Below are 24,399 nucleotides of genomic sequence, written 5' to 3'. Positions count from 1 at the left end.
GCTAATCGAATTTTATGCAGCCAATTCCACCTGGGCACGTATTCCCGTCGGTTATGGAAGCTCCCTAACACATTTTCCTAAGCAACTTATTTTGCCCATTACACCTTAATGCCCATCTCCCTATTGCGTAAGTCATTCTAATAACCCCAAACTCTGCATAGATAACGTGCAAAAAGATATTAACCAGCCGTATCCAAAAATAAATCGCCAAGGAAGAGGTGCTAAGGAGTCTCTTAAACCTGCGAGAATAAGGCTCAGGTGAAACAGAAAGGATATTAACCAGCCGTATCCAAAAATAAATCGCCAAGGAAGAGGTGCCAGGAAGCCTCTTAAACCTGCGAGAATACGGGCTTAGGTGAAACAGGTGACTCTAGGTGAAACAGGTGACTATAGAGCCTTTCCCCAGTCCACTACACCCTCCTTAATTCAATCTTGCAATACAGTCCGCTCTAAAAGCCTTATCAGAGGCGGTGACCTGTTTACAATTAACCAGCTCCTCGATTCACTCTCGTCTCTCCCTCCGTGGCCAACTTTTCCTTCTCGCTCCATTTTCCGTTATCAATTTCTTGTTTGTGTTTACATACCCGTCTCCTGAATACTTCTGGGTGCTTTTAAGAATCCCTGGAGTAGAATCTTTCTCCCTGGACTAGAATCTTTCAGGTATTAATATCACGTGATGAACAATGCAATCAGCGCCGTGAGGTATAGTGACGCCTCTCTCTCTCTCTCTCTCTCTCTCTCTCTCTCACCTCTGCTAAACGTATATAATCAGCATAAGGGAGATACATCGCAGCAGAAGTAATGGAGAGAATTAACTTCACTAATACCCTCGTTACCAAAAACCTAAGCACAATAAACCAGTGTGGAGGTACGGTAATAAAGAAATGAAAGTCAGTATAGTGAAGTTCCTAAGAAAAACAATCTTATAAGTTCTATCTATCTACTGCCAGACGCCTCAATCCCGTGAGGGATGGCCACAAACAAATCGCCTCCATGTCGCCCTGTCCAACCCCTTTTCATTGCCTTGCTCCCAGCTCACACACCCCTCTCTCATATACCTCTCCACTCCATCCCTCCATCTCATTCTCGGCCTCCCTCTCTCTCTTCTCCCCTCTATCTAAAAATATCTAAGTTCCGCTCTAGAAAATCAGAGGCTTGGCAGAAAAAGTGGCTATTTCCTCTCTTCACCATGAGTCTCCGTGGGTGACCTTTGCAGCTTCAACAAAGACATGATATCGTCACTGGTACATGACCCTTGACCCTTGCATTTTGACCTCTTTGTTTTCATGAGGTTGCTATTTTAGTTTCTTCTACATATCCCCAGACGATTACATTCAACCTCAGTTTGGTGTCTAGCGTTAAAGGGGTTAGTAAAGGCTACATCTAACTCTTCCAGTTCGAGAAGTCGCCCCTAAGCTGATTACAACTGTCTAGTGGGTAGCAAGATTAGAATATTTTGAAGTACGTCATTCTACAGTTGATAAACGATCAATATTTAATGCACTAACTTTGCAACAAACCCGTCTTTGCAACCTAAATACGACCATCATTATTCAACAACGATGGGAAACAAAGAAATGAGGATAATAAGTAAAATCATGACATCTACATTAATTAAACCTGTAGACCTAAACATACTACGGCCATTTATGCTTTCTGACAGAGCGCACACCCAGAAATGTCTATGTTTAATCACTTATACTGAACCATGCAATCAACTTAACCACTAGCCCACTACCTCCCCTCACATTAATCCTTCTTCTGACCTCCTCCTCGACTCCACCAGAGAAAAAGAGCACCATGTCACGGCCCTCAAGACCCTGGAGAGTGAGTTGGAGGACCAGGTGGCCAAGGTAGAGCAGAGGGCCAAGCAGCAGGCCAGGCAGCAGAGCGAGGAGGAGAAGAGGCAGCTGCAGGACCAGATGGAGCAAGAGATGGCGCAGCTGCAGACCCATCTTAAGATATTCCAGAAGGTAGGTGAGGTAAAGAGAGAGAGAGAGAGAGAGAGAGAGAGAGAGAGAGAGAGAGAGAGAGAGAGAGAGAGAGAGAGAGAGAGAGAGAGAGAGAGAGAGAGAGAGAGAGAGAGAGAGAGACAGGGGAATTATATACACAAAACAACACCCCTCCCACACACACACACAAATCCAACCCTCTCTCCCTTCCCCATTCAGGTTGACTCGTGGCTGCGGAAGGAGGAGGGCGAAGGAGGCGACCGAGTAGAGGAGGTGCGAAGGAAACTCGAAGAAGCTTACCACGCCAATCGCTCCCTACACATGAACCTACACGAGACCACCACCAACCTGGGCCTCATGCGCTCCGAGATGGCCCAAATGAGGCTGCAGTATGAGGAGAAGTGTAGAGAGCTGCATAAGTAAGAAGGGAGGGAGTGTGGGCATCTATGTGTGCACGTGTGTATTATGATTTGGGTAGGGCTGTGTAGGTCTAAGAAGTGAGAGATGGTAGAGTGGATTGTGTGTGTGTGTGTGTGTGTGTGTGTGTGTGTGAGAGAGAGAGAGAGAGAGAGAGAGAGAGAGAGAGAGAGAGAGAGAGAGAACCTGGAGAAGAGGCTAAAAAAAAAAAAAAAAGAACTTTGAAAGGAAAAATCGTGACTGAATAAAAAGAAAAACAAATTGCAGTGGATGAGCCAGACAGAAGGACAGAAAGTCAAAAGAATAAAATAAAAATGGACTTCAAAGCGTGTGAGTGTGAATAAAAAAAAAAAAAGCTGGAGAGGGTGAGAGAGAGAGAGAGAGAGAGAGAGTTGGAGGCGGGGGAGGACGACATTAGATAAAAAATAAAAGTAAAAAGGGTAAATAAACAGTTTCTTCTCAGTGTAGAAGACGAGGAGGAGGAGGAGGAGGAGGAGAAGGAGGAGGAGGAGGTCAAAGGTTATCCATGTAAGGTCGACAGGAAGAGGTGTGCGGCAAAAAAATTAGGTTGAAAAACTAGATAATATAAATCTGCTCAATCTGAACTATTATATTCTAACGAACTACACGAGAAAAGTTACCGGAAAAAAGTATAGGCTATGTATAGTTTGTGGCGCCTATATGAAGGGAAGGAAAAAAAAGGTATAGCATATTATAAGAGATTGTAGAGGGAAAATTAATTCATGCGATAATTACATTCAACAGGTCTAACATGTTAAAAATGAGAGAGAGAGAGAGAGAGAGAGAGAGAGAGAGAGAGAGAGAAAGAGTAGGTTGCTTTAAAATTAACGCAGTGGTGTGTAGCGCGAATCTTTGCAAGGTCATCAATATGAATAATTATTTTGATGGAGAGTGTGATTGATGTTGGTTATGATTAAGAGGGGATGGGATGGAGGCGAGGTTCAATTAATCATCTGGAAGTTGGCCGAGGTCAGCATAATAATTCACTGACCCATAATTAGTCTGCTTTCACAGGAAGGAACTGGGTTACTCACATTACTCTAATACAATGTCATGACTGAGTGAAATGCAATGAGAACTGTGAGGTAGGAGTGAGTCTCCTTGGTTACTATACTACTTTTTACTCTAACTTGGCCCAGATTTTCGTCTTTTTGCTGCCTATTTCACGTAGCTCAGCAACAAGACAGTGCTTCTGCTCTACATCCTTTCGAAAGCACTTCTTCGTGACTAGCATCCTATTCTAGTGTTAATCTGTTACAACTCAGAATTCAAGATAGATGTCAATTTTAGTTCAAGTTAAAATGAAAACAGATTAAACGCGTTCTAGTAACTCTTTTACCAGCCACAAAAACTCTTCTTAAACTTCCTCCTTGCCCCCTCAGTGAACGGGAACAAGTCTTGGAGTATATGCACGAGAATGACCACATGAAGAGACAGCTGGATTTACTGCAGTGAGTATTAAACAGACCTAATGTTTCTTTTACATGTTTTAATGTAAAGAGAATTATTATTATTATTATTATTATTACTATTGTTGTTGCTGTTACTGTTGTCATTATAACTACTACTACTACTACTACTATCTCGCATCAGCAACTGTCAGTCATTTTTCCTTTTTTTTCCTTTTTCTAGCCTAAGTAACGGTGTCATTTTTTCCTCTCTCTTTCTCCTTTTTCTAATATCAGTAACTGTGCCATTTTGCGTCTCTGTTTTCCTTTCTAACATTTGGAAGTGTGTGTTATTTTTCCCCTATTTTTTTCCCTTATCTAGCATCAGAAAGTCGGTTAACTTTCCTCTCTTTCTAGCATTAGCATTGTCGGCCATTTTTCCTATATTCTGTTTTCCTTTCAAGCATCATTCCTCTCCTTTTCCCTCTCTAGCATCGGCAACTGTGGGTCATTTTTTCCCTCCTTTCTTTCCCTTTTCCAGCGACGCAAATAAACGGCTACAGGACACGAATGACAGTATGAGAGAGGCCATGGAGGGGGAACTGCGACGGTCCCCACTAGGCTCCAGAGCGTCATCCACTCGCTCCTCCTCGCTCCACAGGCACAAGGACCGAAAGAGGAGCAACAGGTAAGAGGGAGGAGGGGTGGGAGGGAGGGAGATACGGGAGGAAAGGATGGGGAGAGGGAGAGGGAGGAAAAAGGGGAGAATACAAGCCTCCTCCACATGCTCCTCACTCCAAAGGCATTAAAGCAGAAAGGGGAGCCACAGATGAGGGGAAGAAAAAATGGAGAAAGGGGAGTTAAAGTTACTGGGACAAGTGGTGCCTCAAAAAGTCTTACGACCCATACCATCAATGAAGTTACCTGGAACACATTGCTACTCTTAGGATAAAAGGAAGAGCTAGTTTAATATGGCGTAATTTGATTTATATGATCTTAATGAGGTGCGTCGACAATATTCACGTTAATCAAACCTTATGTGAACTAACCTCATCATTCCTGAGCTAACCTACCTTGATCCCCTCAGGTCTGGCTCTGTTTCCACCTGTGACACTAGGTAAGAGGCAGGTATATATGGAATGTGCATGATGATTCGCTGCTTCCTAACTGGGCTATAATCATCACAGCAATACACAATTTTTCTGTAATCGATTTAACAGTAGTAACGCTCTTCTCAACCTCTTTGGCAGTTTAAGTGGTAAACATAAAGGCATTACGGTATTGCAAATAATACTGGTTACAAATCGTGTCATGTAGCTACTTTCTGATGGTACTTTAATGTTATCTAATGTGAATCAAGTGCTTACTGTGTAAAACTTTGAATGTAAAACTGACACGGGCAAAATATACCAGTTCCCCTAAAAATACCTTCGTTTTCTCTCAGTCGATCCAGGTCTCCGCAAGTACCCGTTTTCTCTTCCTTGGACAGCGAGGGAGGACTCAAGTACGGCATCAGGCGCCTCATGGACGACCTCGGTATGGATCTTAACTTTACGCCTACACCGTATTCTTTATTATTCTTGTTATATCCAGGCAATTTTAATATGCCCAGGAGAGATTCTTCGAACAGGAGGGATAGGATATACGGTACTCTTCGAAAACGCCTTTGTTACAAGAAAAAAATATCATGATGTCGCTAGCAAACTTCATAAAATTGTCTGTTTTGGTTGGCGGAAAAATCAAAGTACAAAGGCACTAAAACAGGTTCCTTGTCCCCCAGCAGACTCCGGCCTATCCACCCTACCTGACCCCTGCCACGACCCCACACACCCACACGACGACCCAAGGCTGTCAGAACACGAAGGGCCCATGTCGGTAAGTAGATAGAGATAGATAGATAAATAGACTGACACATACACATATAAATAGATAGATGGATAGATAGATTGACAGACACACAGATAAATAGACAGATGGATAGGTGTACAGATAAACTTAGAGCTGTCCACCGTATCTGACCCCTGCCACAAACCCACAAGCCCATGTCGGTGAATAAAGGGAGATGGATGGATGGATGGATGGATGGATGGAGGGACGGATGGATGGATGGATGGAGGGAGGGAGGGACGGATGGATGGATCGATGGATGGATGGATGGATGGAGGGAGGGATGGATGGAGGGAGGGATGGATGGAGGGACGGATGGATGGATGGATGGATGGATGGATGGAGGGAGGGAGGGAGGGAGGGAGGGAGGGATGGAGGGAGGGACACAGGTATACAGACAAATAAGTAAACAGACAGACTGATAAATGATGGGTGAGTGGATGACTGGATGGATGGAAAGACAGATAGACAATACATACGATATATACACACACAGATAAAGACAGATAAACAAATAGGCGGATAAACAGTAGAACACAGATAGATAGACAGGCAGATAGATCATTCCACCTCTATTTCACCCCTTCAAGCAATAATTTCATCTCGCCCTCCAAACAGCTCGAGGAAGAACTGCTAAGTCTTGGCTCCCACTCCCCGCCCGAGACGCAGAGGGCGGAGGGGGACAACAGCAGCACCCCGCCCCTTGCCACGCCCACGCCCACGCCCCCGCCCATCCTGGAGGTGTCCACGCCCCCGCTAAGGCCCCGTCGCGTCGCACAGCTGGTTGGAGAAGACGTGGAGAGAAACGGAGGAAGGTAAAAAAAAAAAAAAAAAAAGTAGTAAGGGGCAGAGGAGACCGTAGCATTTGTTCCTCAGAGATTTATTTTCCATATTAGCCCTTTTTTATATATATATATATTTTTTTGAGGGGGGGGGCTGTCGATATTTTAGTTATATTGTTCACTCTACTGTAATGAAGTGTTTAGTAGCAATATGGGTTCAGACAACGTTTTAAATTCTGTATGAGAAAAAAAAGTATGAAAATTAATCTTGCACGCAACTGAACCCCAGGAGACATTATGATTACGATCCCAGAAGCTTTCCAAATATGCAAGAATTAACAAAAACAAAAAGACGCCACACACACACACACACACACACACACACACACACACACAAAAGAATTATCCTGAATATGGAGAATAGTCGAGGCTGAGATAAAAGCATGGAGTTTTGATATTAATGATAAAAGATAATAAAATCACCAGGAGATAGTGAAAGTAATATAAAAGGGCTGAAAATACGGTCGTGGCAAACTGAGTAAGACGGAAAAGGACAGAAGATGAAAGATAAAGACCGGAATAATATTTTGAAATGGATGATGGGTGAATAAAGTTGTCTAGTAGCTGTAAAAATAAACCAAAAACGTCACTGTACAGAAAAGAATGAAAATATGGCCAAGAAAATTGGGGAAAACGAAGAAAAGTGCGAAGCTGAAAGATAAAGAATGGGGTTTTGAAATGGATGGAAAGAGTTCCGAATGAGGATGGATGGAGAGCCAGAAGCGATGTTTGGTGCGGCGAAGATGGAGTGGAAGTTTGTGGAGAGGAAGACGGATGAAATATTTGTCAGGATGAAAAAGAGTGCACAGAAGGATGGACTGAGAAGAGAAGAGAAGAGAAAGGGGGATAGCGGAGAGGAAGATGGATGAAATATTCGCCATGATGAAAGGGAGTGCATAGAAGGATGGACTGAGAAGAGAAGAGAAGAGGAAAGGGGATTTGTGAAGAGGAAGATGGACGGATGAAACACTTGTCAAAATGAAGCAGTACGTTACACAGGATGAAATGACGAGAAGAGAAGAGAAGAGAAGAGGGATTTGTGAAGACAAAAACTGTACTGAGAATGAAGTAAAAAAGTAAAAGTAGACGGAGGCAGTGAAACATACTGATGAAAGGAGGTGCACAGATGAATTGCCTGGGTTAGGAAAAAGACGAGAAAAGAAAGGGGGGATCTGTGAAGAGAAAAGGTATAGAGAGAAATGGTGTATATGAGTAGTGATGAAATGGGGAAAGAGAGAAGATGAAAGGGTTTACAGAGAAGGATGGACGGAGTAAGTGGCAGAAGAACTGATGAAAAGTGGAGAAAGTAAATGATGAAGAAAGTAGTGAAACATGATGATGAAAGAATGTGCGCAAAAGGATGGGCAGGTAAGTAAAAATGAAGAAAAGCAAGCAATAAGGAGGATCTGTGGCGAAAACTGGAGCATGAATGAATGGTGAAAGGGGAAAAAAAAAAAAAAAAAAAAAAAAGACAGATGGGGTTACACGGAAGGATGAACCGAGTAAGGAGAAGACAAGAAGAAGATATATGGAAGAAGTATATATTTATGGCGAGCAAAGCGGTGTTGGCAGGATGCAGAGAAAAGAGAAGGGGTATTGAAGAAGAGAGTGGTGAAATGATATGGTGGAAGACGAACTGAGTATGAGAAGAAAATGGTCCGAGGAAAGATGGGTTGTACTAAAGAAAAGGGAAATGAGGAAGACTGATGAAAATGGTTAGAAGATTAATGAAACTAATGCCATGATGAAAAGGGATGCCCAAATGGATTGATCAAAGTAAGGAAAAGAAAACTGAATGAGGGTTCGAGGACACAGATTAAAGAAAATTGTGTGGGAAAAAAAAAAAGAGAGAGGAATGGAAAAGGATGTTAAGAGATGTATAAATAGCAAAAGGAGACAGAAGTTCGAAGCTGGGCAAATGAAAGAAAATTAGATTTAAAAAAGTGAGGGTCGTCGATCAAAAGAAAGCAACTAAAGGCTGTACAAATGCGGAGAGAGGCGAAGAGAGAAATGGATTAAACATGAAATAGAGAGCAAAGGGGTGATAAAAATCAGAGAAAAAAAGACGAACTCTAAAGATGAATTAGTCTGGTAAATGAACGGTCTCCTGAAGGCCTATCTTTCAAAGGTAAACTGACACGGGATTAGAAAGAACGTAAGGTAGATATAAAGCACAGATGGTGATAGATAAACTGGTGACAGTAAAGATACGGTGTAAATTTTTCTTTTTATTGCGGACGAGCGCTGACTGAAACTGACTACCCCTTACCAGCTTAAATCCAGTGACGTAATTTTTTTCTTTTCATTTTTTGTTACGTCCAGACGATTTCATTCAGCTTCAGGGATATATTATGTTGTGATGGGGTTTTTAAGGCTATAATTAACCCCTTAAGTTTGAAAAATTTCTCCTCAGATGAATGTAATCAAGAAATAGTGAAGAAAAAAAAAAGTAAGATACAGGACTAAAGAGATTAAATCTCATGGCAATCAGTAGGGCACGAACCCACTCCAGAGCGTCTCACGAACCTCGTCTCCCCTCCATGTCTCCGGCCACTTCATCCCCCTCCAAACTTCTCACCCTCTCCGTCGCCCTCTTCTCTCTTCCTCTCAGAACTCTACCCTGCCGTACTTCACCCCTTGAAAATTTTACACAATCTCTGCTTTTCTACTCCCATTTTTCTTTTCATTTTTAATTATTTTGTATCACAGTGTCTCTACAACACAATTCACTTATTTTGTCTTTAGTCACTGTTCCTCCTCCTCCTCCTCCTCATCATCATCATCACCAATCCTCTTCCTCGTCCTCCTCCTCTTCCGCGTGTTCTGTTTAGTACCGGTACTAATTAACTTAGTCTTCCTTCTCTATCAGCGTTATTTAGCTCTTTACCTTCCAGTCTCTCTCTTGCTTTCCCCTTCCCTTACCTCACCCTATCCTATCCCTCCCTCATCTTTATTCATTTTTCATTATTTATCCTCTTCCTTTCCCTACCCAAACTATTCACTTATTCTGTTTACTTTTACTCTTTCATGTCTTCAGATTCCCTTCCTGCCTTCAGGTTCTCTTCTTTAAATGAATATTAATATTTTCATATCAGCCTCTGTTTCTCCGCCTCTTTTGATTTTCGTTATATTTCTTTTTTATTTCCTTTTTCTTTCCTTAAAAAGAACAAAAAGTGAACACGCGCCATCGTAAAGAAGCTATAACATCTTTCTATTTCGTCACCCTTCATCATATTTTTCCCGATATTTCCCCTCCGTCAGCCAAGCCCAGCAGGTTATAAATTATGCAGCGCGTATCTTCGTCGGTCCCACATTTTCCCTTGCTCATCTCTCCCCGCTTCATTTCTGATTTCTATTTCTGGCAGCAAGATTGAAAAGTTTTCCCTGTGCAACATGTTATCCTTCGCGTGGTTATTTTCCTTTTTATAGTTCTTAGCCCTAGTTTATTAATTTTGTTTACATAATTACGGTACCTCTTGTTATAATAAGGTCTTTGTCTTTCTCATATGGGTAATCATTAATATCCAAAGGTAGAAACGGAACCATGATGTCGCTAAAATGTACGCTAACACATACCATATGGTCATAACTTCTTCACAGCAACTAAGTTATCTAAGAAAACTCATATCTGTATTATGCATTATTATTCATGTGTGTTTTTCAGCATGCAGCCTATCCCTTATCGCAACACCAGTACTCAAACATAACCACCCACTTCTAATTTTCGTCATTCCTTTCCCCCACCCCTCCCCAGCCCCCAGCACCTCCCTCACGGCTACGTAGGCTCGCGGTCCTTGGGCTACGAAGCACTGGGCCCTCCTGAACGCACGTACAAGGTGGTATTCGCCGGAGACGCTGCTGTGGGCAAGAGTACCTTCATCGTGAGGCTGTGTAAGGGATGCTTCGTCACCAACATCGCCTCCACGCTCGGTAAGAAGGACGCCAGAAAACACAATGACTTTAAGACACAGGCAGACAAACAGCAAAAGGCTCTGCTCAATATCTAAAGCTGGAAAAAGTAGTTACAACACAGAGAGAATAAACTAGAAAATACCTGCTCGTAGTGACAGGCTCTGAATACAAGAAATGGACTGAAACTGCTGGAGTGGATAGGCTATTGGGCACATACACTTGAGACGACGGTGTGGGTGTAGCGAAATTGACGACCGATACCTGAGCAAGTGTGATGAAGCAGTGAATGTCAATGATGGTGTGGGCGGACGGGGAAAAGCAAGGAATGAAGTCTGCTGAAGATGAATAATGTATGCAAAAGCTGAAGGAATATGGATGAGATGGCGTGTGTGTGTGTGTGTGTGTGTGTGTGTGTGTGTGTGTGTTTCCCAAAGGACTACGGATATCTGAGCACACGTAATGATCCGAAAGTCAATCGTAGTGTGGGCGGAGGAGGAATAAGAAGAAATGATGTATACTAAACACGTCCATAAATACAGATGAAATGGGCAATAATATGACTTTCCCTGGATTTAATACCTTCACATTTTTATTACATAAGCTTTTACTTAGTGTTAACAGATCTACTATAGTCGTTTCACCTTAACTTGGCCTATATCTTCTTATTCTTTTCCAGCTTATTTCACGTTGCAGAATAAGACAATACCGTGCCATATTCTTTCCACCCCACTTCTTCGTGACTTGCATCATATTCTTGCGCTGAGACCTTGTTACAACTAAGTATTCAAGATGGAGAGATGGCAATTTTAGGCCAAGTTAGAATAAAACAGGTATAGTTTCGCCAAATATTAGACCCATATATATAGTACCTACCTATACTGAATACTAGTACGAAAAATCCTACTAGAACCACCAACACATCTTGTAAATTTTCCACGATAACGAAGACAATAAATAATAATAATAATAATAACAATAATAATAATAATAATATGAATGCGATTACGAATATGCCTGTACTAAATCAAAATAAGCTTCTATACAGTTACAAATTCCCCCAAACAATACTGAATAATATTACTGCGTGTGTTGCATCGCGTCGGCAGTCCGTTCCCTCATTCCCCTGTTTATGGGGCCCGGGAAGCGAGAGTTTTATCTTCCATGACGGCAGGTTAGCTTCCGATACTGACAACTGTGTGGGTGTGTGGATGGGAGCTGGTGTGTGTGTGTGTGTGTGTGTGTGTGTGTGTGTGTGTGAGAGAGAGAGAGGGGGGGGGAGGGGGGTTCAGTCTCCTCTGTTCGAGCAAATCTAAGCGAGTCGTAAGCTCAGCATCACGAGTCGTAAGCTCAGAATCTCGAGTCGTAAGCTCAGCATCCAACGCGTCACTTCGCTGTTTTCCACATCATTTACTGTATTCCTCTTTTCCTACCATTCCTTTCTCTCATCACGCGCTCAGTGAATCTCCCCTCAACCAAATAATCTCATCGCACAAATAGTAATAATAATAATAATAATAATAATAAGTGAAAAATAACAGGCAACAACGCGTCAAGCCTACTGAGTGGCCGCGCTATGCTCTCCACTGCTCTCAAACCACGTGTCGGCTTTCGTAAGTAGAAAAATCCGACAATCTAATTACATCCAACTCAATTTCAGTATTATCGCAACTATTTTACCTGTTTTCTTACCCACATATCCGAACTGAGAATGTAATAGCTATATATCTGAATAATAATGAATTTAAAGAGACAAGCCTTCTACGTGGTCACGCTTGTTGAGTGGCCCGTGCTCTTAGGCACACTCCGATCCACCGGCATCCCAAACAATACACGACATTTAATTGCATACACCGTATATCGTCCTTTGTTTATCACTCAATTCCGCTGATACTTGGATATTATTAACAGCCATATAATAAACTTCTAAGCTTTGTAAAAGTATAGTAAATGAATGCGCAGTAAAGATGTAGATATGCGGTGTCTCACGGGATAACCTAGCACTCCGAAACAACACGCACTGCAGGGATGCTCAAACGCATTTACGATCAATTCCATCTCGCTGCTAAGGTTTAAATTTACGGTGGGGACAAAGAAGAGTTCAGAAAAGTGCCAAGGTTTTTATACTGCAAAGCAGGGTTGTAATGCGAGATGCAGGTGACCGTCAGTTTGAGCATCCTCGCCCAGACGACATGGCATAAACACTTTACTAACCTTATTTCGCCATCCTGTTGGTTAATATTCACTCATCTCGCTGTATATACTTCCTAGCACTTCAGCAGATATTCACGGTATTAATTTTCTAAGCGCATACGCCCAAATTTCCACGTAAAATCGGAACGCATTACGCGCATATAGCACAACGGTCACTCGCGCATCCTCACTCATCGACACATAAAAACACACTGGCGATAGCATCATGCGCGAGGCGGGGCTTAATCTGTGACGTCATGTTATGCATAGACAATCTCGGTGTTGTGTCGGTCTGCTTTGTCTCTTTAAAAACACGTGTAATTTAAATGACTTAAATACTCACAGTGTTTTCTTTACTGTGTAAATGTTTACATCGCGGAGTCATTTAATACAACAATATTTCAATCTCTTTTAATCCCAAACCACTTCATCCTTTGACTCAGCTCGAATTCTCATTGTATCTAGTCCATTATGTATATTGGGATTATGTTTACTGAACTTTCATTTCACCAAAACACCGGTGAAGATGCATATTAATCTACACTAACTTTATTCGCGGTGGAGTATAAGCTATGGACAACAGGAATGCCCATCTTAAAGTATTGCTTCGAGACTTCTGACGCTGACAGGAACATCTTAAACACGGACTGCAGTGTTACCATACCTCCCCTACCCTGTTGTCCCTCTCCCTGTGTCCAAGAGAGAGAGAGAGGGAGAGAGATTGGACCAATAATGACGACACTTCTACGGCATGCATCCCATCCTCAATGCTGGTGAGGGAAGCCTTCACGCATTGCACCAATATAATCGAGCGGCTAATCTCTCCGGGTATACGGGTGTACTTCATCTCCCTCCCTGCCCCCGAAAGGAGGATGGTGGACTGTTAAAAAAGGGCAACTTCCGTCTGCAGTTCACTAGGTTCACGTTTCAGATGAACTTAGGGCTACAAAAACAACTTTCTCTCTCTCTCTCTCTCTCTCTCTCTCTCTCTCTCTCTCTCTCTTGTGTTATCCCATTTATGTTGTGATGCCTTGCATTATTGTGTTCTTTGGTCAACGATAATAATTTCATCCCACACTTGCCAATTTGTAAATACTCACAATATTTTTACTCATACCTGATTGGCCTTCATTTATATCGTTCTCCAGAGTGTTGGGGCTTGTACTGAATACTACTACTACTACTACTACTAATACTAATACTAATAATAATAATTATCGGTTTATTTACTCTAGCACATTGGATGACATAAGTACTGTACACATTACTTAGATAAATATGAATGCATGTGCACAAGTTAGCTCTCTCTCTCTCTCTCTCTCTCTAATATCCCTTATCTTGCAGGTGTGGACTACAAGGTGAAGACACTTTGTGTAGACGAGAAGAACATTGCAATACAGCTTTGGGACACGGCAGGTAAGTTCCCCGTCACCTTATGATTCCCTCCCCCCACCCTTTCCTTCCCCCTCCCACTCCCTCCCCTCTCCCGTGCTGTTGCGAGAAGGGCCCGTATTCTCGTCGGGTAAGGTAGCTCCCTAACACCCTTTCCTTAGCGATTTATTTCTGGATATGGCTGGTTAATAACTTTTTGTACCTAATTCATGCAGAGAATGGCGATGTTAGAAGGATTTATACAACATCATAGGATAGAAAGGTGTAATAAGCAAAATAAATCGTTGAAGAAAAGGTGTTAGGGAGTTTCCTTACCCTTTATTCCGGTATATAGCATGTTGATATTCACTTATACAGTATCTTATTCTTGCAATCTATAGGGAGGTTGCAAAAGTCAAAAATTTCACACAACAGTAATACGAGTCATAATGTGTAAAATAAATCGTTAAAGAAGAAGCGCAAGGTCTTGTGCCGTATTCTTAGTGCCTTTGGAGATTTCTTAACAGTTTCTTAGCGATTTATTATTCTTGGCGATTTATTTCTTAGCGATTTATTTTTCTTACTGATTTATTTTTAACACTGGACTTCAGTATTGTATTTTAAGTTACTGACGGAGCCCATGTAAATATTAAAACAAAATAATAAGAAACTGTTAAGGTGTATGTACAAAATGAATCACTGAGGAAAAGGTGTTAAGAATTCTTCAATGTCACCCACGCTACGGTCTCCCCTCTCCTCCTCCTGACCTGACCCTCCTTAACCCCAGGTCAAGAGAGGTTCCGGTCGATCACCAAGACGTACTTCCGGCGAGCTGACGGTGTGCTGCTCCTTTACGACGTGACCAGCGAGCGATCCTTCCTCAACGTCAGGCAGTGGATCCAGAGCATTGATGTGAGTGTGAATAGGCAGTGGAGAGGTGGAGCTGGGTGGAGGAGGAATAGGTGGTGGGGAGGTGGAGTTGAGTGAGGGAGGGATAAGTGTTAGAGAGGTGGAGTAGGGTGGGTGGTTGAGAGGTGGAGTTTGGTGGGTGCAGGAGGGACAGGTGGTTGAGAGAGGGAGTCAGGTGGGTGGGGGAGGGATAGGTGGTTAAGATGGAGTCAGGTGGGTGGGGGAGGGATAGGTGATTGAGAGATGTAGTCGGGTGGAGGAGGGACAGGTGGTTGAGAGGTGGAGTCTGGTGGGTGGGGGATAGATAGGTGGTTGAGAGGTGGAGTCGGCGGGATGTGTGGATCATTGTTACTTCCTTGAGTATATTCTTTCCCCTCCACATTTTCGGGATATTTGGGAATCTCATACTGGTCGTTGTATTGATAAAAGCAATGTGTTTAATGCATATTGTGTGCTAATGGCAGAGACCCTGAATTTCATCATCATCATCATCACCATTATCATCATCATTATCATCATCATCATCATCATCATCATCGTCAATTCGGCTCTTTTTCACACCCACAAATTAGGTAAGGCGGGGTCCAGAAAACAAGGGGAAAAAACATGATTATGGGAAGTCTAACCAACAGCTTGTCAAATAAAATGGACCCCTTGCTCATTTACTCACCATTCCAGTTCCTCATTCCAGCTCCTATTCCAGCCCTTATTCCCATTCCAGGAGGCGTGTGAGGGTCGTGTTCCGGTAGTGCTGTGCGGGAACAAGGTGGATTTGAGGGTGGAGGGTGGAGGGGTGACCAGCGAGGCGGGGCAGAGGCTGGCTAGAGACACTGGCGCGAGCTTCTTGGAGACATCGTGCAAGACGGGGACGGGAGTGGTGGATGCTTTGGTGCAGCTGGCAAGGTGAGAGAAATACAGAGGTAGACAGGTGGACGGAAATATAGAGACAGACAGGTGAAGGGAATTATGCGAGGATGGATAGAAAGAGGTGTACGGAAAGCAAATCCTTAAGTAAAGAGAATAATTGTAATCATTCCAGTAATTATTTGTGTTTACTTCCTGATACTCTAAAATCACACACAGGTCCATGGTTTTTATCCTTAGTTTAGCATTAGGTATATTATAATCTCTCTCCTATCCTCCTCAGCAAATTCTCACCCTTTTATACATATTTCTTGATATCCTAAAATCACACTCAAATCGCAGTTCCAAAGCTCTTAGTGGGATTTTAGACACAGTAAAATCTCTCTAATCGTAGTTCCCAAATTAATCCCCTCTTTTAGTCTATCTACAAATATCCTCAAATCACCCTAGTCCTGATTCATGAGTATTCCTTCTTAGTTTCTATCTGGTTATCCACAAACGTCTCCCAAGTCTCCAATTTCTCTTTTCCTCCTCCTTTCCTTTCCTCCGGGCTCTGCTACTTTCTCTGTGGACCACGTAATGTATACCCCCACTATCTAAAACCCCAAGATATATGCTGGCTTTAAATCGTTCACTCCAGCAGCACCACCCTCCTCCTCCCCAACCCAGTCCTATTTCTACTCTGGCCTCGTTTCTTTGCTTACATGAAGCCTGGGAAATTCTCCAGCACTCATCTTCACTAACACACAGTTCCAAAATTCAATAATGCGCAAATTCGGTATCTGAAATCCCGAGGTGTGTGTGTGTGTGTGTGTGTGTGTGTGTGTGTGTGTGTGTGTGTGTGTGTGTGTGTGTGTGTGTGTGTGTGTGTGTGTGTGTGTGTGTGTGTGTGTGTGTGTGTGTGTGTGTGTGTCAAATTTTCACTCCAAGTTTTTTACCCCACAATCTCATTCCCACTGGAGTCTCGCCTCTGTTTTCATCCCGCCCCTGAAACCCTCCAACACCCAATTCAGGCGGGTCTCCCAAATCCCTCCCCTCCTCTCGAGAAATCCGCCGCCCTCCAAACCTCGTTATCTGAAGTCTTCTCCCCCGACAGACAAATGGTGACAACAGAGGACGTGGAGGTGCAGTCTTCGGCCCTCAGGGTGTGCGCCTCAGACCAAAGAAGATCCTGCTGTGGTAGTAAAAAGGACTTGTGAGGCGCTGAGAGGAGGACAGCCGGCGGACGGAGGAGATAAGGACGGGAGGAAGCATAGGGGAAATGGAGGAAGACGAGGAGAGGAGAAGGAAGAAAATAAGAAAAAAGAGGAAAGCATGAAGACTAGAAAGGCGAAATGAGCGATTAAGGAAGAAGGAAGAATAAGGGGAAAATAGAGGAAGGTGAGGAGAAGGGGAAAAAAAAAGGAAAGAGGGGCAAGAAAAGAAGGATGGAAGGAGAAACGAGGAAGTATAGGGTAAAATGGAGGAAGGCGAAGGTAGGAGAAGCAAGAGATAATGACGACAGAAGGAGAACAGGAGAAAATGCAAGGGGACAAGGAGAGGAGAATACGGAAAAAAAAAAAATATGGGAAGGAGAGGAGGCCAGAGCGACGGAAGGAAGAGATAAGGATAGGAGGAAGTACAGGAGAAAATAGAGAAAGACGAGAAGACGACAGAAAGTAAAAGAGAAGATACAGAAAAGACAGAGGCAAAAGAAAAAAGCTCAAGGAAGTAAAAGAGAATATACAGGGAGACGAGGAAAGCAAAAAGAAAAAGATAAGAAAAAGAGAAGGAAGTATACGGGAAAATGAAGAAAGAAGAGGAGGCGGAGGGAGGAGCTAAGAAAAACAAGGACGTGTAGAGAAAAATACAAGAAAGAAGGCAAGAAACATGGCAGAAAGTGAGAAGGAAGTGAAGAAGTAAAGGAGAAATTAAAGAAATACGAAGAAAGGAGTCGGTTGAAGGAAGAGGTAAGAACAAGGAAGGAAGTGTTGAAGTAAAAGTAGAAAGGCAAGGAAAACAGAAGGACGGAGAAAAGGCCAAGAAAACGAGGGGGAAAAAAAAGGTGAGGAGAAGGGAAGGTGGGAATGAAGTCGACTTGGGAGGGATGTGGAGAAAGAGCAAAGACGAGAGGGAAAATAGAGGAAGATACTAGAATACAAAGGAGAAAGAAACCTGGCCAGGAAGACGAAAGTAAAAGTGATGCTTCAGCTTACGTCGAATCTCAAAAAAATAAATAAATAAAAAGAGAGAAAGGAAAATAGAAATAACAAAGTATAGAGGGAGTCACACACGAATCCTCTTCACACACACATACACACACACACACACACACACACACACACACACACACACACACACACACACACACACACAGAAGGCTGTCTCTCGTGGCATTAGGCTGGAAAAACTAGCCATGAAGAACAGCCATAAGAACTTGGTAATCGCAGCTGTGTTCAGACGGTAATGTTAAGGCAGTTTATATGCCGTAAAATCACACAGTGTATATACAGTGCTTGCTTTTTTCTTCCTTCCATATTTTTTCATAATAAAGTACAGGGTAGTCCTTATAAAGCGCTCCCCTCCACTCGGCCAGGTGCTTTCTCGTGTTTAGCAGGAACGTCTTAGTCAGCGTCATCACTGTCTACCTTGCATCATTTATTCCTCTGATGCACTGCCGCACCCACACCACCAGGCCAGATGGCAATTTTAGGCCAAGTTAAAGTAAAAGAAGTACACCAAGCTATTTTATCCAGCCTAAAAGACCCCCCTAGGGACAGAAAATTTAGTGATGGTTGTATCTAAACCCCTCCAGCTAGAAAAATCTCTCCTCAGCTGAATAAAACCGTCTGGAGAGAGCAAGAGTGGAATCTTTAAAAACACATTCTCGGGTGAAGGGGTTGACTTAAGACCCACCGCAATCTCATAGTAAAAATATCATAGTGCACTTCTTCGTGACTAGGATTTTTTAAGCATATTTCATTTACCTCAGTTTTATTTCCTTTTTTGTATTTTAGGCGGCAAAGGCTTCGTCAAACCTCTTGCTTAGCGATTTATTCCGTATTTTGCACCTCATTATCTTCTTTTTTCTTTTTTAATTGATAGGGAAATCTTACTATCAAAATCATAGTATAAAAAAAAAATCTTCGTATCAAAGTGACATTAGCAGCAGAGAAGAGAAAGTTAAAGTGCAATATATATAAATAAATCGCTGAGGAGGAGGTCTTGCGTAGCCTCTTCTGCTATTTACATCCCTTCCTCTTCAGTCCTCTCATACGTGTGCTGTCTGTACTGGAACAAAAACACACACACTCATGAACAAGGCACAGTTCTGAAAAGCTTTGTGTTGTTTTGAAATACAGTGTGTCTTATTTTCGATCCACTGTTTACTTCTTCCTGTCTCTCGATCCACCTCGCTCCCATTTAGGACTGTAGTGGGAGAGTGGGTTGTTGCTGTTGTTATTATTATTATTATTTTCCCTCCCAACCCCATGTATGTGCGGGGAAGTGGGTTAGGATGATGATGATGATGATGATGATGATGATGATGATGATGATGATGACGTGATGATGATGATGATGATGATCATCATCATCATCATCATCATCATCATTATCCGGACCTAATAATAATAATAATGATAATAATGATCCCTCTCACTCCATGCATAGGCGTGAAAGTGGACTACGATGATGATGATGATGATATGATAATGATGATGATGACTATTGTACTCATGGCAGGGAAAATGATAAGAATGAGAGACGGGGAGATAAGAGCATTTCACCTAGCGTATTTAGCGTTGGTGCTGGAGAGGGGCGCCTTCACGTGGTGGCACTGATGTAACAGGGCGGTGGATCTTCCAGGTTATGCAAACGTCCCTCAACTTCCTCCCTATCCCCCGAAAGAAGGATGGTGAGCTGTAGGAAAAAGATCACCGTCAGCCTGCAGTCCACTGGGTTCACGTTCAGATGAGCCTGGGGTTCAAACTACCATACTCCTTTCATCTTAACCTGGTCCAAATTTTCGTCCTTTTGCGCTCACATAGCTCACTGGCAGAAAAAGACAGTACTATGGCTCTGCATTCTTGCCACAGCACTTCTTCGTGACTAGCACCATATTCTGGCGTTCATCTATTGCTACAACTCTACATTCAAGATGGAGAGATGACAATTTTAGGCCAAGTCAGAGTAAAAGGATTATAGTACTGCCGTGGCTGTGGGTGCAAGAATCGACCTGACACAGCCTCCCTCCTGAAACCCCTCTGAAACACCCCCCTGAAACCCCTCCCCTGAAACACTCCCCCTAAAATCCCCCCCATCCCCTGCTCTCATGGCCCCCTAAGCTGTGAGAACCATAAGTAGCCATTTCCTTAAATTGGAAGTCGTTTTAAGGAAGCTGCCCCTGACACTGATCACTAACACTATTACGGGGGTGAAACTCTTTTACTGCAGAGAAAACGGGATTATTCATGTTACTTAATGTCTGTCTATCTGTTTATCTATCTATCTATATATCTATTTCTTTGTCTATCTACAGTATCTGTCTCACTAACACTATTACCGAGGTGAAACTCTTTTACTGGGGAGAAAATGTTTCAAGTCTCTCTTCTAGTTTTTGAGTAAACCTGCTGAGAGACAAGCAAACTAACAAAAATCTGTCCCAAAAGTTAGTGGATTGTTCCCTGGGACATGGGCTAGCTACCCACTAAATTTGGTCCAAATCTCTCTTTTAGTTTTTGAGTAATCCTGATAACAGACAAACACACAAACAAACAAACAGGAGTGAACACAAACTCTCCTTGTTGGAAAGAATAAACGAATAAGTAAAATCACCACTAAAGATCACCAAAATAGTCATGTACCAGAAATCAGAAATAAAAATAAATCAATAAATGAAGAATCATATATATATATATATATATATATATATATATATATATATATATAAAGACAACAGTAGAAATTTAATAGCCAAAAGCTTCTTATGTTCTTTTTTACCCTGACTTTTTCGCGATGGAGAAATGCTTTTGTTGTGGAGAGAGAAGGCAAGCCAATTTGGTGGGGTAGAGTGGGGCAGGGTCTCTCTCTCTCTCTCTCTCTCTCTCTCTCTCTCTCTCTCTCTCTCTCTCTCTCTGGATTTCTATATAATCCTGAAACTTATGACAAGTTTCATACAATCGTCTGAAACTTTTCGACCTGTTCTTCAATGAAAATGACTCATAAAAAATATCCGGTAACTACGACTTCAATTATTTAAAAATATGAAGAAAGAAAAGAGAAAAAGAGAAAAAACAAGAAAATGAAAAAGAAAAGACAAAACAGAAAAAAAAAGAGAAACTGGAAAACAGAAAAATGAAAGAAAATGAAAAAGAACAGAAAAAAGAAAAGCAAAACACACCCATAACATCGCTAAATTGCGCCCCCTAAAAAAGAAACAATAATAATGATGATAATAATAATAATAATAATAATAATAATAAAAAGGAAAATATGACTGAGCAATTTTACCAAGCAGTACAGCCAGCCCATTTGGGAGATCACACGGGCTTATCCAGTGTGATGAAATGTTTTTAGTAAATTTAACTCCGTGTTTGGACGTAGCGGCTTCAAAATTAGGGTATATTATCATGAGGAGATTCACTAGGATTCACTGATAATGGGACTTTTTTTTCCTCAGTCCAATGTCATAGTTCTTATTGTATTTATTTTTTTTTTTTTTAGTACAGTAAATGAAAAGAGGAAGAAAAACAAATTAAATATGGAAAAAAGAAATCCATGTCGACTACAGAAGTTCTTCATCTGTAACAGTTTATTCTCTCTCTCTCTCTCTCTCTCTCCACACGGCGATATATTTGTCATACTTTTTCTCTCCCGTCAGGACTGTGAGGCAGCCTAGATTTCCCCCGTGCCCTCTTCGGCGTCATGTCACTTTTCGGCACTCTCTTTGGTGCCTTGGGTCCCCCCCTTGTTCCCAGCCAAAATTTCGACTTTCTCTTCCTCCAGTAACTTCTTCCAAATGTTCTACTTTCTCTTTTCCTCTCGTAGCTAATTTTACGCCTTATTTTATCATTGTGTTCTCTCTGTTTCATCGGATCTTAAGCGCTTTGTCTCTCTCTGCTTTCTCTTCTTAGCTTTCATTTTATTTACTACTGCTAACTTCTTTATTTTTTTCCTTTTGTTATCGGTGTCACTTTACTCAGCTTTCGTTTGTTATTTTTTTTCAGCTATTGCAGTCCTAAATTCCTGCTTCCTGTATAAATGTGTGTGTGTGTGTGTGTGTGTGTGTGTGTGTACCTAGATTAACCACTGCTTTGGCCATATTTTCTTATCTAATATCTTTCCAACTTTCTTTCGCTTCTCATGTCCATTAGTGTTTGTTGAGATAGGCTATTTATTTTTTACGTTTTTTCTTTTCCTCTTATTTCCTGTTTCTTCTTCGGCATTTCTTTACACATTTTCCTTTGCTGCTCGGGCCCTGTGTTTCCCATTCAAAATATCTGATCTTCTTCCTCTTACTCCTCTCTTTCTTTTTCTTCCATCTTTTCTGTCATTTTTTTATTGCTCTTCTTTCCACTTCAGGTTGCTCTACACTGGACAAGCCTAATTGATTCCTATAACCCAGGAAACCATTTACTACGTTGGGTGGTAACCATAATACCAAATAATGGGATGATATGGGGCCTACCAAGGTGCCCCTGATAACTGGGTGGAGAGGCGCAAATGCGGCGTCTCTCCGGGAACCAAACTTCTACACTTCCCCGCGTCTCGCCACAGGGAGGCGCTGTCTACCGTAAGGGAACATTGGCTCACTGCACGGGGTGGTTCCACAGGAGCGACTGCTTGCTTACGGTTAATGGGTCTGATCAAACTAACAGACTGGGAGTACTCAACAACAATGGCTGTAATTACGTGGATATATCGCAGAACAAAAACCATTATTAAAAAGCGAATTTAAAAAAGAGAGAAAAATAACCTGAATGCAAACTGAATATGCAAGGCGGGAGGGGGTGAGATAGGAGATTGAGGTCACTGCAGAAAAGAAACCCTGGCAGAGTGAAGGTAAGGAAACGGGGGCGGGAGAAACACGAGAAGCAAGTCAAGGCGTGAGGAGGGAGGGCTGCGGCAGTGGAGGGATCGAAGCTGCCTGTTCCGCACGCTGGGAGACTCAGCAAGGTGTGGCCTGAGGGTGTTGGGAAGACTGAGAGTGTAGAAGCAGGTAAAGGTGTGTTAGATGTCGGAAAGGTTAAAGGTCAGCCTAAATCAAGACCTTTCTCAGACACAGGGCCTTGTTGTGAAAACCAAGACCGCGAAAGTGGGAGAAAACCCCTGATTTCTGAAAGTTTTTTATGTAACAAATGTAATTTTTTAGACGTGGTCCGCTTGCATCCCACATTACAGATAATAATAATAATAATAATAATAATAATAATAATAATAATAATAATAATAGTAAAAGCCACCACCTTGCCTATAATCCTTCCCAACAAAATGGCTCGGTCTCCATGTGATTGATAGCCAGGCGGTAAATAGTAATACATCAAAATCACAACACGCTCCCTAACACCTCTTCCTTGACGATTTATTTTTGGATACGGACGGTTATACATCTATCTGTATCTGTCTATCTATGAATCAATCTATATTTTTCTACCTGTCTATCTATCTATCTATTTATAACATCTAAGTTAAAAAAAAAAAAATGTGCAATTCAGAAAGCAATTAATTCCAATGAAACTTCCTCTCTTTCATCACGCTGGTTTGCACAATTACATAATATTTGATTTCATAATTACTAAAATATTTTCCAATTTTCTGTGTGCAGTTTCCGTAATAAAATGCTTTGTTTCCAGATATATCGAGCTTAATGTACTTTAATTTCAGATTCTTTCGTTCACATATAAAACTTCCGGTACGATGTAAGATTTTCTATTATTATTGTTGTTGTTAATGGCTTATGGAAAGTTGGTCATGCACTTAGCTTTTAGAGAGAGAGAGAGAGAGAGAGAGAGAGAATGAATTGTCTCAAAGGAAAATTCTTTTATGATTAATGCCACACCAGGAAGTCATAAAAATATCGAGAAGGATTTACTTTCCAACACACACACACACACACACACACACACACAGAAAAAATACTGAAGGAAAATGCCACTGTGCTAAAAAAAAAAAAAGGCAATATCTGAGAAATTTACGCTCAAAATCGATACGTAAAGAACTTCGTGTGACAGGGAAGTGAAGGCGGAAGTGATCGCTAACCACAATGCTCGTTCATTGTGACACGTGGACTGGTGCGGCTAATCCTTTCAGTTCGATGACCCCCTCCCCACACACACACACACACACACACACACACACACACACACACACACACACACACACAATCTCCCTCCTTCCCTCCCTCCCTCACTCACTCACACATTCGCAGCCACCCAAAGTCCATATCAAAAACATTACAGACGCAACACAACACATTCACAAAACACAACACGCAACACAGCTACAATAAACACAAATTAATTCCACAAAGTACTATACAATTACACTAACACAACTATAAAGAACATTACACAAAAACACAATTGCTCAACATGTACACCTCAGCACTCGCAACACACCTACACAGCATGTACACTGCAACACACCTTCATCATAGTGTGTGTGTGT

The 24,399-nt window shown here is 42.0% G+C and overlaps 1 protein-coding gene across 1 annotated transcript in view; it reads left to right on the top strand.

The window, feature by feature from the left end:
• LOC145400232 (ras and EF-hand domain-containing protein-like) overlaps positions 1–16,952 on the top strand; it is a 34,747-nt gene extending 17,795 nt beyond the window's left edge. The window contains exons 5-17 of the mRNA XM_080272745.1: positions 1,787–1,973; positions 2,172–2,371; positions 3,773–3,841; positions 4,320–4,466; positions 4,866–4,895; positions 5,223–5,314; positions 5,562–5,653; positions 6,284–6,480; positions 10,262–10,437; positions 13,954–14,025; positions 14,768–14,892; positions 15,611–15,792; positions 16,850–16,952. Of these exons, the coding sequence (XP_080128871.1) occupies positions 1,787–1,973; positions 2,172–2,371; positions 3,773–3,841; positions 4,320–4,466; positions 4,866–4,895; positions 5,223–5,314; positions 5,562–5,653; positions 6,284–6,480; positions 10,262–10,437; positions 13,954–14,025; positions 14,768–14,892; positions 15,611–15,792; positions 16,850–16,952 (1,672 nt within the window). The remainder of the gene's footprint in view (positions 1–1,786; positions 1,974–2,171; positions 2,372–3,772; positions 3,842–4,319; positions 4,467–4,865; positions 4,896–5,222; positions 5,315–5,561; positions 5,654–6,283; positions 6,481–10,261; positions 10,438–13,953; positions 14,026–14,767; positions 14,893–15,610; positions 15,793–16,849) is intronic.
• The last annotated feature ends 7,447 nt before the right edge of the window (positions 16,953–24,399 follow it).

This window comes from Coenobita brevimanus, chromosome 51, assembly GCF_032717465.1.
Source record: "Coenobita brevimanus isolate Jiangsu-jjx chromosome 51, ASM3271746v2, whole genome shotgun sequence".
Lineage (NCBI taxonomy): Eukaryota > Metazoa > Arthropoda > Malacostraca > Decapoda > Coenobitidae > Coenobita > Coenobita brevimanus.
The sequence above is the reverse complement of the archived record's forward strand: the minus strand, read 5'-3'. Positions and strand labels throughout refer to the sequence as shown.